Source organism: Balaenoptera musculus, chromosome 2 (genome assembly GCF_009873245.2).
Source record: "Balaenoptera musculus isolate JJ_BM4_2016_0621 chromosome 2, mBalMus1.pri.v3, whole genome shotgun sequence".
Classification (NCBI taxonomy): domain Eukaryota; kingdom Metazoa; phylum Chordata; class Mammalia; order Artiodactyla; family Balaenopteridae; genus Balaenoptera; species Balaenoptera musculus.
Genome location: NC_045786.1, coordinates 12,500,786 through 12,514,439, shown reverse-complemented (window position 1 = coordinate 12,514,439; position 13,654 = coordinate 12,500,786). Strand labels below are relative to the sequence as shown.

Genomic DNA, 13,654 nt, shown 5'->3' with positions numbered 1-13,654 from the left:
TGCAGGACCTAAGAGAAATGGTCAAGGCATGTTGTGGGCATGGAGGGTGGGACTCTAATAGGAAGTGAGACAGGAAGCATTCAGAAAAGGCTGGGTCGCCTGGGGGTGGAGGGGGGTTAAGCCAACATCACTCATCCATTCAGTCATTTATTTAACAAGTATTTAAGGGGTACCTGCCCTATGCTGGGCTCTTTCCTAGGTACCAGAGACCCAGCCGTCAACAGCACGACAATCTGGAGTCCTGTCCTCATTTGGAGCATCCATTCTAGTAGGGGAGACTGGCAACAGAATCAATTAATAAATACAGTAAAATTTTAGGTGGTGCTAAGTGCTGTGGAGAAAAATTAAGCCTGGAAAGAGGATAGGGCACATTGGGTGGGTTACAGTTTTAGATAGGGTGATCAGGGATGCCTCACTAAGAAGGTACCATGGAAAGACTTGGAGATGAGGGAAGCTATTCCAGGCAGAGGGAACTGCACACTGTAAAGGTTACGTGGAGGGGTGTTTAGAAACTGAGGAGACCTGTGTGGCGGAAGAGGAGCCAGAGGAGAATGACATAGGGTCTGAATACACAGTGGCCGTCTGCTCTTTCCAGTATGGTGCATCAAGTGGAGATGAACTGGGGATGCCACCCCGTATCCTTTAAGTCTTTAAGGTGGTACTAATTCCCCTAATCTTTCCCCAAAGGGACACAGAGCCCTGTGCTGTAGTCACTGTACACTGGAGAGGAGAAAACCTCGAACTTTGAGGTCTGTTGGATACGGGGTCTGAGCTGTCACTGATTCCAGGGACCCCAAAAGCACCGTGGTCACAGTGGGGATACACAGAGCACGTGGGCCTGGCCCAGATTCATTCACCAGGGGATCACTGAGCCCATAGGTCCATTAGCCGGCCCCTGAGTACTTAAGACGCATATACCTCCCAGCTGGCAGGACCCCATCTGTGGAGCAAGGACAATCGTGATACAAAGGTTCAAGCAGAAGCCTGAAACTGTGCCCCCCACCTCACCCCAACCAAGACACTGAACCAGAAGCAGGGCTACATCCCACGGAAAATGGCAGAGATTAGTTACATTTGGAAACAAATAATTAGAATAAACAACAAAACAGCAGCAAAGCCGAGGATGCAGGGCTGCTTTTTGTAGAGAGCTCCTTCTTGCTGCTCTCTGACTTTCTTCTTGGTTTGTGTATGCTCCTCTGAACCCTGGTTTCCTTTGGAGCGATGGAAGGATCTGAATAGTTCCGTTGGCTGGTATTGGACTTAGGAAAGGGTGGGGCAGACAGGTCACATTGCCACCTGCGTACACATCTTGTCCTGAATCATGAAGTTAGGCTTGGCTAAAAAACTGAGTTTAAAATGTGACCCAGTGGGCACTCGTGCCTTAAAAAGGTATAGACCTCAGTCTGAAGGCTGGTTGATGACTCTGGAGGGCTTCTTCCTGTATGTTGGAGCTCACCGTTGCTCTGAGGGGTTTAAGAAAGCCTGTCCTTAGGAATAGCCCAAGGATGTTTCTCAAGGGTTATCATGGCTTGATTCTGCCCTGGCATAGGCCGTAAACACCATTATCCATCCCCCATGATGCAAGGACAATCTGAACACATTATATCACCAGTGACCTTGAGTTTCCCAGGTCTGTCGACCCACTGACATTGTAAGGTGCCCCGAGAGACATCACTGGAGCCTCAGGACTCCAGGAAAAGGCCATTTTCTCAATACACCAGCAAGAGAGGAATTCTTCAAAGAACCGGGGCTTGCCGTCCACATCGGTCCAATTTCCTGTCCTCATACTTGCTGACCTTTCTCCCATATTAAAACTCACTATAGAGGGGCCCCCGAGTCTAGTTCTGGGGAACAGGGATGGGAGACAAAGAGACTTCTGCTCATTTCATCTGAACTGGGGGCATCCTGCGAGGGACCCTGCCTGGGTCAGGGAAGGATGTTTGTCTCAATGAAGTTACCCAAGCCTGGGTCCTGGAGTCTCCCCTGAGAGTCATGAACAAAAGAGTAATTCCTGTTGCATTTAGATGCTGATTATGGGGGAGGGGTGGTAAGATGAGGGTGGGGCGGGATATTCTTAGTAATCCGAGTATTTGACTGATTGGTAACTGCGTACAGCTTGTTTCTTTCTAGCGTGTACCCCTTGAAATCATTTTCTTTGTAAATGTTAAAAGCCATATGAAAAAAACAAAACTAACCTTGATTACCCTTCTTTGTACTTCAATCAGCAGCATGTCAGCCCCTGAATAAACTGTAATTCCTTCACTGTGCCTGTGAGGAGAACATTTAGGCCACATTAAAAAAAAAAAATCTTGGTAGGCGTCTCAAGAACAATTAGCAATTAGAAGCATCTATATTCTACGCGTTACTCCATAAGCACCGCTGCTTGATTGATTTCAGCCTCGGGCACTGCTTCGCTCGGGATCCCCACCTTCACCGATTGCCAGCTCTTGGAGTCACTGGAGGCCTCTCAAGTGTCGAGGAAGCTCTTGGTGTCCGTGAATCTCTTAGTGCATCGTTAACTTGAGAACTGGACTTGATGCCTATTCCTGGCGTCCTTCTGGGGGTCACCAGCACTCCCCTCCAATCTCCATTGCTGGGGACTAATGATAAGAAACCAACTGCCGGGGCGAGTGCTGGCGGAGAGCCTGGGACACCTGTGCTCTCCCTGGACGCCGGCCACAGCCTGCAATGAGCTTTGCCTACAGATAACATCCTATTATCAGGACTGACTGTTCCCAGAGTAACAGACTCCAAACACCGTAAAATGCCACAGAGAGAAGAGAATGAAAAGGCACTGGGTCCAACCCCTGTGCATTTTACCGTTAGACCGAATCCCAGAGAGACTGAAGTAGCTCATGACGATAGCGACACCCGAGGTTCCTGAGTCCTCACGCCAGCCTCTTCCCTAGGCAGTCTTCATGGGTGGAAATTGGGTTAGGTGGCTTCTCTAGGATGTTAAATTTGTACAACAGTTCAGGTACAATCCTGATTTCAGGCAGAGGAATGGACTTGAGGACTTTTCAAGGCCACAGTCAGGACCAGGAGTCTCTGAGAGCTGCAAAAACTGTGCTGTCTTCAGCAGTGTTCCACGTTAAGCGGGTGGCCATCCTGCATCGCCTCAGACCCACCCATCTCCCCGGAGCCCGAACACTGCGGATTGGGGCCGAGACCTGCAGCAGGGCCAAGGCTGTACGAGGTGGGAGAGGGTCCACACTAGCCAGGAGACACTCACCCTCAGACCCCAAGAGGCAGCCGATGCTGAAATTTCACATCTAGGTGCCTCTCTGGCCTCATCCTTGTCCCTATGGGTACCCCAAAAGATGTAAGAAGAGGGGGACGAAAACAGCAAGGGGCAGGGTGACCTGCACAGGGGGTGGGCACTAAGGAGAGTCACCAAGATGAGGTACAGCGGAGAAGAAACATCCTCAGCGGGAGTGGAGCCTACCTCACCCGGGCCTGGGGTCTGAGCCAGGAGTGGGAGCCCCTTTGAGAGGCCCTGGGGTGACCATTTCCACTGAGCCTAAGACATGTGTCATCCCCAGATCCTAGGCTAAACCGAGGTTCCAGGATGGGAATGACTGCAGGGGCAGAGCTGCTCCCTGGGGTCTCCTTCCCGGGCCAGAGACCCTTGGGCAATCCACAAGCAGGTGGGATGGGCAAGAGCAGCCTGAGGGGCCCCTGTCACCATGACACGTGGTGACATGGTGACCAAACCACCTCCAAAATGACTTCAGTGGATTCAGTGAAGCCTAGACCATGGTTCAGTCTCAGTTCAGCGATGCTTCCAGAATGTCTGCACAAAAAGTCACATTGTTGGGCTTCCCTGGTGGCGCAGTGGTTGAGAATCTGCCTGCCAATGCAGGGGACACGGGTTCGAGCCCTGGTCTGGGAAGATCCCACATGCCGCGGAGCAACTAGGCCCGTGAGCCACAACTACTGAGCCTGCGCGTCTGGAGCCTGTGCTCCGCAACGAGAGAGGCCACGATAGTGAGAGGCCCATGCACAGCGATGAAGAGTGGCCCCCGCTTGCCACAACTAGAGAAAGCCCTAGCACAGAAACGAAGACCCAGCATAGCAATCAATCAATCAATCAATAAATCTTTAAAAAAAAAAAAGTCACATTGTTTTGCCATAGACAGGAAGCCACCAGGAACCCAGGGACCCCCTCAGTGGTCTGCACTTAACAGAAGTGGCTCCGACCTAAAACCAAATACATGATAGCTTACGACGCCGAATAACCAATTGTAGAAGATGGAACAGTAAAAATAGTAAAAGAAAAAAAAACAGTAAATAGTAAATGCAAACAAAAAAATTCTAGCAACCTTTTATGAGCCTTTAAGCATTTTTTTCACTTACCATGATTTGTTTTTGAAATGTAGGAGTGTTTGGTTGAGGTTCATAATGTTTATGAGTCCTATGAATTTTATGTATTTTTTAAGAAAATTGTTTCCAAATTGGGGCATGTTTTTCCTATTCTTTTAAATCAGTGTGCTTACTCTGCTTGCTTAACAGTGTTTTCCATGAATTTAAATTTTCCTTTCTGGTTCTAAGTAAATCTCCGAAAGAATATTGATCAAAATGAATCTTTTGAATCACTAGTATTTTTAATTGTTAATGTTTGTGCACTTCAGAATGATCTGTATTTAAATGTACTTTCCAGTAATTTTGTCCACTTTGTCAGTTGTTTTGCCTTTTAAACTGATGTAAGTTGGTTTTCAATCAGTAATTCCTGCCTTACTGTTATAAGTCAGAGCCAGCTACTTGTGTATTCTGCCATGTGCTCGTAAGATGCGGGGAGGTGCCTGTGGGACGGGACGTTTGGGGCTGACCAGATGCTGTTAATGGAGGTGATGTTCCCGTATCTGCTTGCGTCATCCACATGCACGAACACGTTTGCTTTATAGAGTAGAGGAAGGCCTCTTGGATGGGGTTTGAACCATCCAAGGAAGGAACCCTTTTCGTGAAAATCTCCATAAGATTCTGGATAAGAATCGGCAGCCACAAGCAGACTGAGGTCTTCTGGAGATACTTTAGGAGAATAGTAGAAATTAGGGGAGGGGTCAGGAGATAGTCCGGCACAGTGTTGGGGGCGGCCCTTCCAGCAGCCTCTTCCGGTGCCCTAGCGCTGTCTCGTGGTCACGTGGGGTGGGGGAGGGGAAGCGGTCAGCACGGGTGTCCTCACAGCAGCCACCACTGATGCGTCATCGCACCCCAGGACGCTGCACCGGCAGGAGCTGCATAGCAGGGGAGGGAGCGGGCCAGCAGCCAGCCTGGTGACTGCAGCAAAGAGGCTGGTTCGTGGCTGCCTTCAAGGTCCCCTTTGGAGACTCCCCAGAACAACTGGGAGACATAAGGAGAGCTGTGTCCCTTTTAAGGTATATTTAGGGAACCTCAAATTATTGTAATTTGGGCATTAAAAGTTAATGAGACAAATGCAGCGGACACGGGTTCGTGCCCTGGTCTGGGAAGATCCCACATGCCGCGGAGCAACTGGGCCTGTGAGCCACAACTACTGAGGCTGCGCGTCTGGAGCCTGTGCTCCGCAACAAGAGAGGCCGCGATAGTGAGAGGCCCGCGCATCGCGATGAAGAGTGACCCCCGCTTGCCACAACTAGAGAAAGCCCTAGCACAGAAATGAAGACCCAACATAGCAATCAATCAATCAATCAATCAATCAAAATCTAAAAAAAAAAAAAAAAGTTAATGAGACTTAATATTGTAGCCACAGGCCAGTGAAGCCTGGATGTAGCCCTTGCACCTGTGATGGCTATGTAGCTAAACTAAAGAGAATATTATCTAGACGAAACATTTCTTACCTCTTTATTCTAATTTCAGTGGTAAAAAAAATGGCATTAGCATATTAGCAACTTCACTGAGATAGTATTTCTCAGCTCTGAGATTGGCAAAGGCCAAAAATGCAGTAACACACTCTGTCGGTGAGACTGTGGAGAAAGTTGGGGAATACAAAACAGCACAACCCCATACGGGGCAGTTTGGTGATATCTACCAGAAAACGTACGTTTACCCTTTGACCCAGCAATTTGACTTCTAGGAATTGACCCTAAAGCTGTATTGGCAAAAATAAGAAAAAGAGAATGTACAAGGATTTTCACTGCAGCGCCGTTTGTAAAAGCAAAAGACTGGAAACAATCGAAGTGTGCATCAGTCAGGAGACGGTTGAATAAGCTATGATGCGGCCACACGACGAGTACTGTTTAAAACAGGATTAAAAACAGGAATGAAGACTGTCTCCACTGCCAGCATGAAATGACCTCCAGGCTATATAACAGTGGGGAGGACTGTGTGTAGTATGCTACTTTCATCTACCAAAGACGGCAACTTCTCCAAATAAACGTTCCTTTGTAGATTTGGGTCAGAAACCATGAACATATTTTCCGTAATTATGAAACAAAATTAAATTTAAAAAATCAGTCCCCAAATAATCAAGAATAAAGTGAAACAATGAACCTAACTATCATGTTAGTGGCATTGCCATAGGGAGAGGAACAATTGTAAGTAATTTTAAAACGTGGTAATCTGACTGTCTCTCCACAATGGGCTGTTACCTAGGACAAAAAGAACTGCCAAAGAAAAAATTAAGCTATTTTCATATCATAGTGTTGGCAGATGAGCAATTACGTTGGTGTCATTGGGAACTGGGATATTTGGTGTGGAAGAGAGGAGAAACCAATGGATGATAGATAAGGTGACATAAAAAGCCTATAGTTTTCAATTTGAGTTGGAAATTCAAGTATGTAAACATATAAAACTCATTTTATCTTAAAAAAAAATAATAATTTCCTAACCCTGTCCATGAAGAGGCCTAAAAACAAGGAGCATTCCAATGAGAGGAGGCAAGCAAGACCCCAGCGTCCCTGGTCAGTTATATATCCTGGATCAAACATCCCAGACTGATCTTCCAGTGAAGATCTTGGCAGTGAAACTACTGCCCCAGCAGAAATGGCCGAGCCAGCCCAGCAGAGGCAAGAAGGCTGTTTTCATCAGCACCAGATTTGCCCCCGTCTCAGTGATCATCCCGGCTGGGCCCCATCAGTGTGATCCCAGCCAGATACTGCATTCCTGGGCCACTTGAAAGATAAGACCCTAACACAGGAAGCAGCAACAGGGAGTTGGGGACATCAAAACCAGTCAGCTCGTAAAAACTCACAGATGGCCCTGACAGAACACAGCTGCTGGCCCACGGCCGGTATGGGGACATCAGCAGCACAAGTCACAGGACGCCCAGCCTCGAGGGGCTGGAGCAGAGGTGGTTCTGTCCCCCAGGGTCAGCGTCAGGAAGGGCTTCTCCCCCCGCTCCCTGGCTGCCTTCAAACTCTCGGGCACGTCCCAGGAAACCAGTGAGTCTGCAGACTGCTTTACTCAAAACCACCAGAAAGCCTTCTCTTTTATTTTCTACTGATATATATTTGATTTACAATATTGTGTTAGTTTCAGGTGTACAGCATAGTGATTCAGTATTTTTGCAGGTTATACTCCATTACAGGGTTATTACAAGACATCGGGTATAATACCCTGTGCTTACAGTTTATCCTTGTTGCCTTTTATTGCTGAGTCAAATGCTCACAAGGAAATGTGGCATTCAAAAGCAGGATGGGATTTTTTCTAATAATATAGGAAAATAAAGAAAGAAACCAAGCACACGAACTTCCCATTTGGATGCACAGACGTGGCGTGAGCTCCTTCTCACTTTTCAACGTGAGAAGGGCCTCTTCCTTCCCTCTCACCAGCCTCACTCCTGTCTCTCTCTTAGGTCTCAGCTTCCTGTCACTTCCTTGGGAAAACCTGTAAGCACCTGGGTCAGGTCGGATCCTCCCGTTCATACACCCCAGACTCTCTGAAATCACTTACTACATTTGCAATTCATAAATTATGTAGTTACTTGTTTAACATTCTTCCCCTCTTGATGATGGGCTGTCCCCTTATGGTTTCCCAGATTCCACTCAGCCTCAGCGTCTTCCCACCTCGCTCCAGGGAGGCATCGAATGCAGGTTTAAACAGCAAGTCTCAGGTGTAGCATGAAGAGCCCCAGTCTGACATCACCCTCCCTCAGAGCAGCAGGCCCTGGAGATGTCCCCAAAGGCAGGGCAGGTCCTCTCCGTGGAGGTGATGGCTCAGAGGGGGCACCAAGGCTGTCGAGGTCACTGCTGTTTTTCCGGGACCTACATGATGCCTGGTTCACTGTAGGAGTCCAGGAAGTACTCCTTCGGATGACAGTGAATGCTGGGTGGCTGGCCATCCGGGTCACGGCTGCACAAAGTGCTTCCAACAGTGATCATTAGGATGACCTTATGTCCCGTGTGCCGGGCTGTCCTGATCTGTCAATTGTCCCTCCCTCCTAAGAATGTCCTAGTATTGATGACAATGTATTTGGACGCCCTGCGGAAGTATCAGTCAAGCCAACGTCTTCCTATTAAATAAAAACGGAGGGCAGGGGTGAAAACACCTCACTCGGGGCTCAAAACCCCTTTCTCACTTTGATCCTAGGTTCAACAAGAATTTATTCGTAAACCACCTTTATTTCCTTATTATCAAAGTAATAAATATTCAATTTGGAAAATTTAGGAAATACAGATATGCAAAAAAGAGGACATCTCAATCACTGTAATCCCAACACTAGAGATACCCACCCTAATATTCTGAGATCATTCTTCTCCCATGAAAATACATACTTTTTATCAAAATGACAGCACACTTGCAGGCGCAGTTAAGACATGCAAGTTACCAGGCAGCATGTATCCTGTGTGACCCAGAACATCTTGCTGCTGTTCAGATGATATATCTGGGGGTATAGCGTCCATATATATATACCTGACCTGGTGCCTGCTCAGCCCGGGCTACACCCCATGCAGGTGCAATCGGGCAGTACCCACCCGGGGTGCTGCCAGTGGTCGGGGTCGAGAACCAAGCCTGGAGGTCTTCCCTCTGCACGGGCCTTTCTCCCACTCCTTTTACTTACTCTGTTCCATTTTTGAAATAATACCTGGGTTTTTGTCATTCACATGAACAACAAGGACCTTCCCAAAAAGCAATAGATACAGTTTTCCTTTAAGGGGAAGTCACTGGGGTATCCAGAAGATTATCCAAATATAGGGATCGGACCAACAAGATTTCTGGAGACTCTCCTCAATCCTATATCCCTATGCGAGGATATCTAGGAAAGTGTTCTAAGAATCTGTAAACCCCTAGACATCTTAATCATTGTCAACACTTTGTGGTTACAATCAGTAGTGCTGGAACTCATATTTTGATAAATTGAAAAATGTCTCTCCTTTTCAAGACCCTTCTGGAAGAAAAGAGAACATATATATTTTTTCTCATGTATATATATTATATATATATAAATCTATTTTGTTTATAGATTCTATTATACATATGTGTGTGTATATATATGTATATTTATGTATGTATGTGTGTATATAAATTGTCTAAAAATCTCTCACCCCTTTCTTTCCTCTTAGGTCATTCTCCTCCTCTGTTGGATTTGAGATCTATTTTATAATTCAGAGTTGATCACTAAAAATACATTAAAAAGCCAAAATGCTTAATGTGTCCACCTTAAGTTTTCGGTACTTTTTAACAGTCCAGTTAGAGTTGTACCTGGGAGAAAAGAAGCAGTGGAGCTGGGGAGATTGAAGGTGGAGGAAAGACAGGGCGTGGTCGCTGGGGCCAAGTCCGGGGGAGGCCAGAGCCGGGGGGGTCGGGGTCGGGGGCGGAATGGGGGGAGGCAGAGGCGGGAGAGAGGCCGGCCCTGGTGAAGAGGAAAGGAGAGAGAGAGCCAGGTGAGCGGGTGCTAAGTCTGTGGAGGGGGCAGGAAGCTAAGACAGATGATGCCTCCAGGTTCCCCCTGTAGAGATCGGGGCAGGTTCTCGGGGAGCAGTGAAAGCAACTCTGCCCTGGAGCTGGGGACGGAGAGGAGAAGGAAGCTTCCAGACACATGTGAACAGGTTTTGTTCATTACAACAAAGGTTGGTATTTAAAACCTCCCAAGACCACTTTAAGAAAGTATCAGGGGGCTTCCCTGGTGGCGCAGTGGTTAAGAATCCTCCTGCCGATGCAGGGGACACGGGTTCGAGCCCTGGTCCGGGAAGATCCCACATGCCGCGGAGCAACTAAGCCCGTGCGCCACAACTACTGAGCCTGCGCGTCTGGAGCCCGTGAACCACAACTACTGAGCCCGTGAGCCACAACTACTGAAGCCCACGCGCCCGTGCTCCGCAATGAAGAGTAGCCCCTGCTCGCCGCAACTAGAGAAAGTCCACATGCAGCGACGAAGACCCAACACAGCCAAAAATAAATAAATTAAATAAATAAATTTATAAAAAGAAAAAAAAGAAAGTATCAGGCAGTGCGGTAAATCACAGGAGCCACAAGCCCTCTGCTCCTTCTCCCGTGGACGTGGCGGGGGGCGGGGGGCAGGGGCTCACCCTCCATCCCGGGAATCTGAGCCGCAGGGACACAGGGACTTACGTGGCAGAGGTGATGCCCAAAACGTGACTTGCAACTTGTAACTTCCGCCAGAAGCAGCTGGCGGATTTCTGCCTGGGTCTTGCCCACTCGCTCTGGGGTGGGGCGGGGAGGGGAAGGGCAGCTGCCACGTCGACAGCCGCACCCCCACCCCCGAGATTGCCAGGCGGGGAGAGGCCTCTCTGAGGAACCCGGCGGTCCCAGCCTCACAGCTGTCCCGATGTGCACTAGCCATGAGGGGGAGCCCCCATCTGGGGAGCCCCCAGACCACCGGCCCTCAGTGACCTTAGTCACCCTCCACCTGCCCGAATTCGTGGCCCACAAAACACATACGATAAAGCGGGGGGAAATCGGCTCAGCAGCCAAAGTCACCAGAACAGTAGTGTCCACTACAGCTGAGCACACCTGCCTCCTACCACCTACCAGGGCCACTCCCGGTAAATATCTAACCAAGTCGTCTCTGCTTGCACCAAGAGACACATACAAGAAAGCTCACAGCAGCGCCATATTCGTGACAGTGGCAAACTGGAAACAACGCAAGAAAGGCAAGACGAGAACTATCCATGGGCTGGATGGGACTGGGTGGAACCAGAAAGAATCAGGGAAAGGATGGCAGCAGAGAAGCCTGGATTGGCTGTGGCCTGATTGGGCGGTGGGGGGTCCCAGTTAGATGGCTGTACAGTGCTGAGTATGACACCCATTGTCACAGCTAAACACCCACTGGAAGAGGAGGCACCACCTCCCACCTCCCCCCACCAGCATATGTGAGCTAGTCTTCCCCTAACCAGCCCACTCTACTTGTATTTGCTCTGATCGTTACAGTGTTCCTGGCCTTGTGCCTGGTGATGAGAAAGAAGGGAAGGGAGGGAGAGAGGGAAAATGGAAGCACTAGGTCTCTTTCATTTAAGAAACAGGCATTTAAACAGATGATTTCAATACAACAAGACGGTGAGTGCCGTATTCCAGGTTTGCCTGTGTTGGTCACTAGATTTCTCCTTGAATACGCCACCTGTCTTCTAGAAAGGAAACTCTGTGAGAGCTGGGACAGCATTCTACTGACTTTTCAATTGCCATAGCATCCAGGCCCTCGTGCATGGTAGGTACGTCAAACCCATTTTTTTTTAAACCCATTTTTAAAAAACTGAATGGCTGAATTAAGCCAGAGCTAGCTGCGTTTGTAAGGTCACCCACGAGGTGGCCTGGAGATGATGTGAACCCTCCTCCCCTGCAGCCAGGTGAGAGGAGATACGCGTGGGGCTTAGACGAGAACACCTAGCCTCCGGTTTGCCCTGGGTCAGTGGACTGAAGCCAAGGTCTGTGGACAGCTAGATGTAGCCAAGGACAAACGCCCCTTCCCCAGCATCCCATGACACGGCCATCACAACGGGCTCCAGGCACAATGGTCCCATCTAACAACATAGCATCATAGAAAAGTGGGCAGGAAATGGCCCCCGGTCCTGGGGGCTGAGGAGGGAGTTCAGGGGACCCACAGGTGGAAGGAAATACCCAGGTAGTGAGCGGTGTCTTACCTGACCTGCTTTTGTCCTCCATGGGTCAGGCTCTCTGGACCCCTGTGATCTATATCCCACTGACCGGCTGAAGTTCAGAAACCACACATGCACGCACACACGATGAACAGAATGCAAATTGTGCATGAACTTCATTGATTTTTATCATTAAATATCTTTTATCAACCAATTTATAAAGGTACAACTAATATGGAGGGGGGGTTCCCCTGGAACTCTAAAAGGCTCAGAAATAGCTCTGTGTAGGCGTAGATTCTGATTTTCCCAAACGAAGAAAAAAAAACCTCACATGTAGGACTTATCTGAGCCAATAGAGGGCGTCACTCACCTTTACAAGTCCCTTGAACATTTTTTTTGGGGGGGAGGGGGTTGAGGGGTGGCGAGACCCTGAGATGTACTGAATCTGAATGCGCTTTTTGCTGTAGACTAAGGCAGTAGGATGTTGGTGGGATTGGTAACTAGAAAACTGACATACGAATATTGCTAAAACGCCCTGTCTCTTTTGCATGGAATAGAGCTGAATCTATTTTCTCTCTTCCATTAAGCTCTTCCTCTTGCTAGATTGACCTAAGGACATTAGCCAATTCTCCCACCCTTGGCATATAGCTGAGAGTTTCGGTTGGTAGACTGTTGCACTACATCTTTCCATTGTCCAAACAAGTGTGTTTGTTGTGTGTAACCGGGTTATACGTGGGGGAATGAGTAATTCTGGAAAGGTCCACTAGAGGGAGCCAAATGACTGCTTTAGAACCATTCACTGCCCGTTGGGATTCCTCTTTGGGAAGCTGCTTCCTAATACCTCTTGGCCACCCTCCTCCTTCCCCTTTAAAAATTAGAAGTAATCATAGCAGCAGAACTGTATATTCTGTATTTTCTTACTTAACTACCCACAGACTTTAAACAAACAAGTAATGCCGCTGTGGTGACATATTCAACAATGTGAAGATTCTCTGCCTTCTTAATAGGGAGTAGAATAATAAGAGAAATCTTGCCTTAGAAAGACCATTAACTGGATGCACAGTGAGAAATAAATCCTCAAGTATACTAGGGGGCTAGGGGATGGGAGAATGGTTTCTAAGTATAAACAATTACCAGGTTAAGCTGATCACTTTTCATATATTTTCAACTAACATTTTAAGCATCTGTTTTAAAGGGGACTTGACAGTGATATTTTTTCTTCTTATGCTGTGATAGGGGTTGGCTCTGCATTAAGAATCACCTAGACAGGGCTTCCCTGGTGGCACAGTGGTTGAGAATCTGCCTGCTAATGCAGGGGACACAGGTTCGAGCCCTGGTCTGGGAAGATCCCACATGCCGCGGAGCAGCTGGGCCCGTGAGCTACAACTACTGAGCCTGCGCGTCTGGAGCCTGTGCCCCGCGACGGGAGGGGCCGCGATAGTGAGAGGCCCGCGCACCGCGATGAAGAGTGGCCCCCGCACCACGATGAAGAGTGGCCCCCGCTTGCCGCAACTAGAGAAAGCCCTCGCACTAAACGAAGACCCAACACAGCTAAAAATAAATAAATAGAGTAGCTATTAATTAAAAAAAAAAAAATCACCTAGACAAATACATCCTTCCTGCTTCTGTTCTGCTTGAGACCTAGGAGACTGTTCATCGAGGTCAACAGCATCCTCCCGTTGGCA

General features: G+C 48.3%; 1 protein-coding gene across 1 annotated transcript in view; it reads left to right on the top strand.

Annotated features, from left to right (window-relative positions):
• MSRB2 (methionine sulfoxide reductase B2) overlaps positions 1–9,541 on the top strand; it is a 38,882-nt gene extending 29,341 nt beyond the window's left edge. The window contains exon 5 of the mRNA XM_036839297.1: positions 9,480–9,541. Coding sequence (XP_036695192.1) covers positions 9,480–9,506 — 27 coding nt within the window. The 3' untranslated portion in view covers positions 9,507–9,541. The remainder of the gene's footprint in view (positions 1–9,479) is intronic.
• Positions 9,542–13,654: the final 4,113 nt, after the last annotated feature.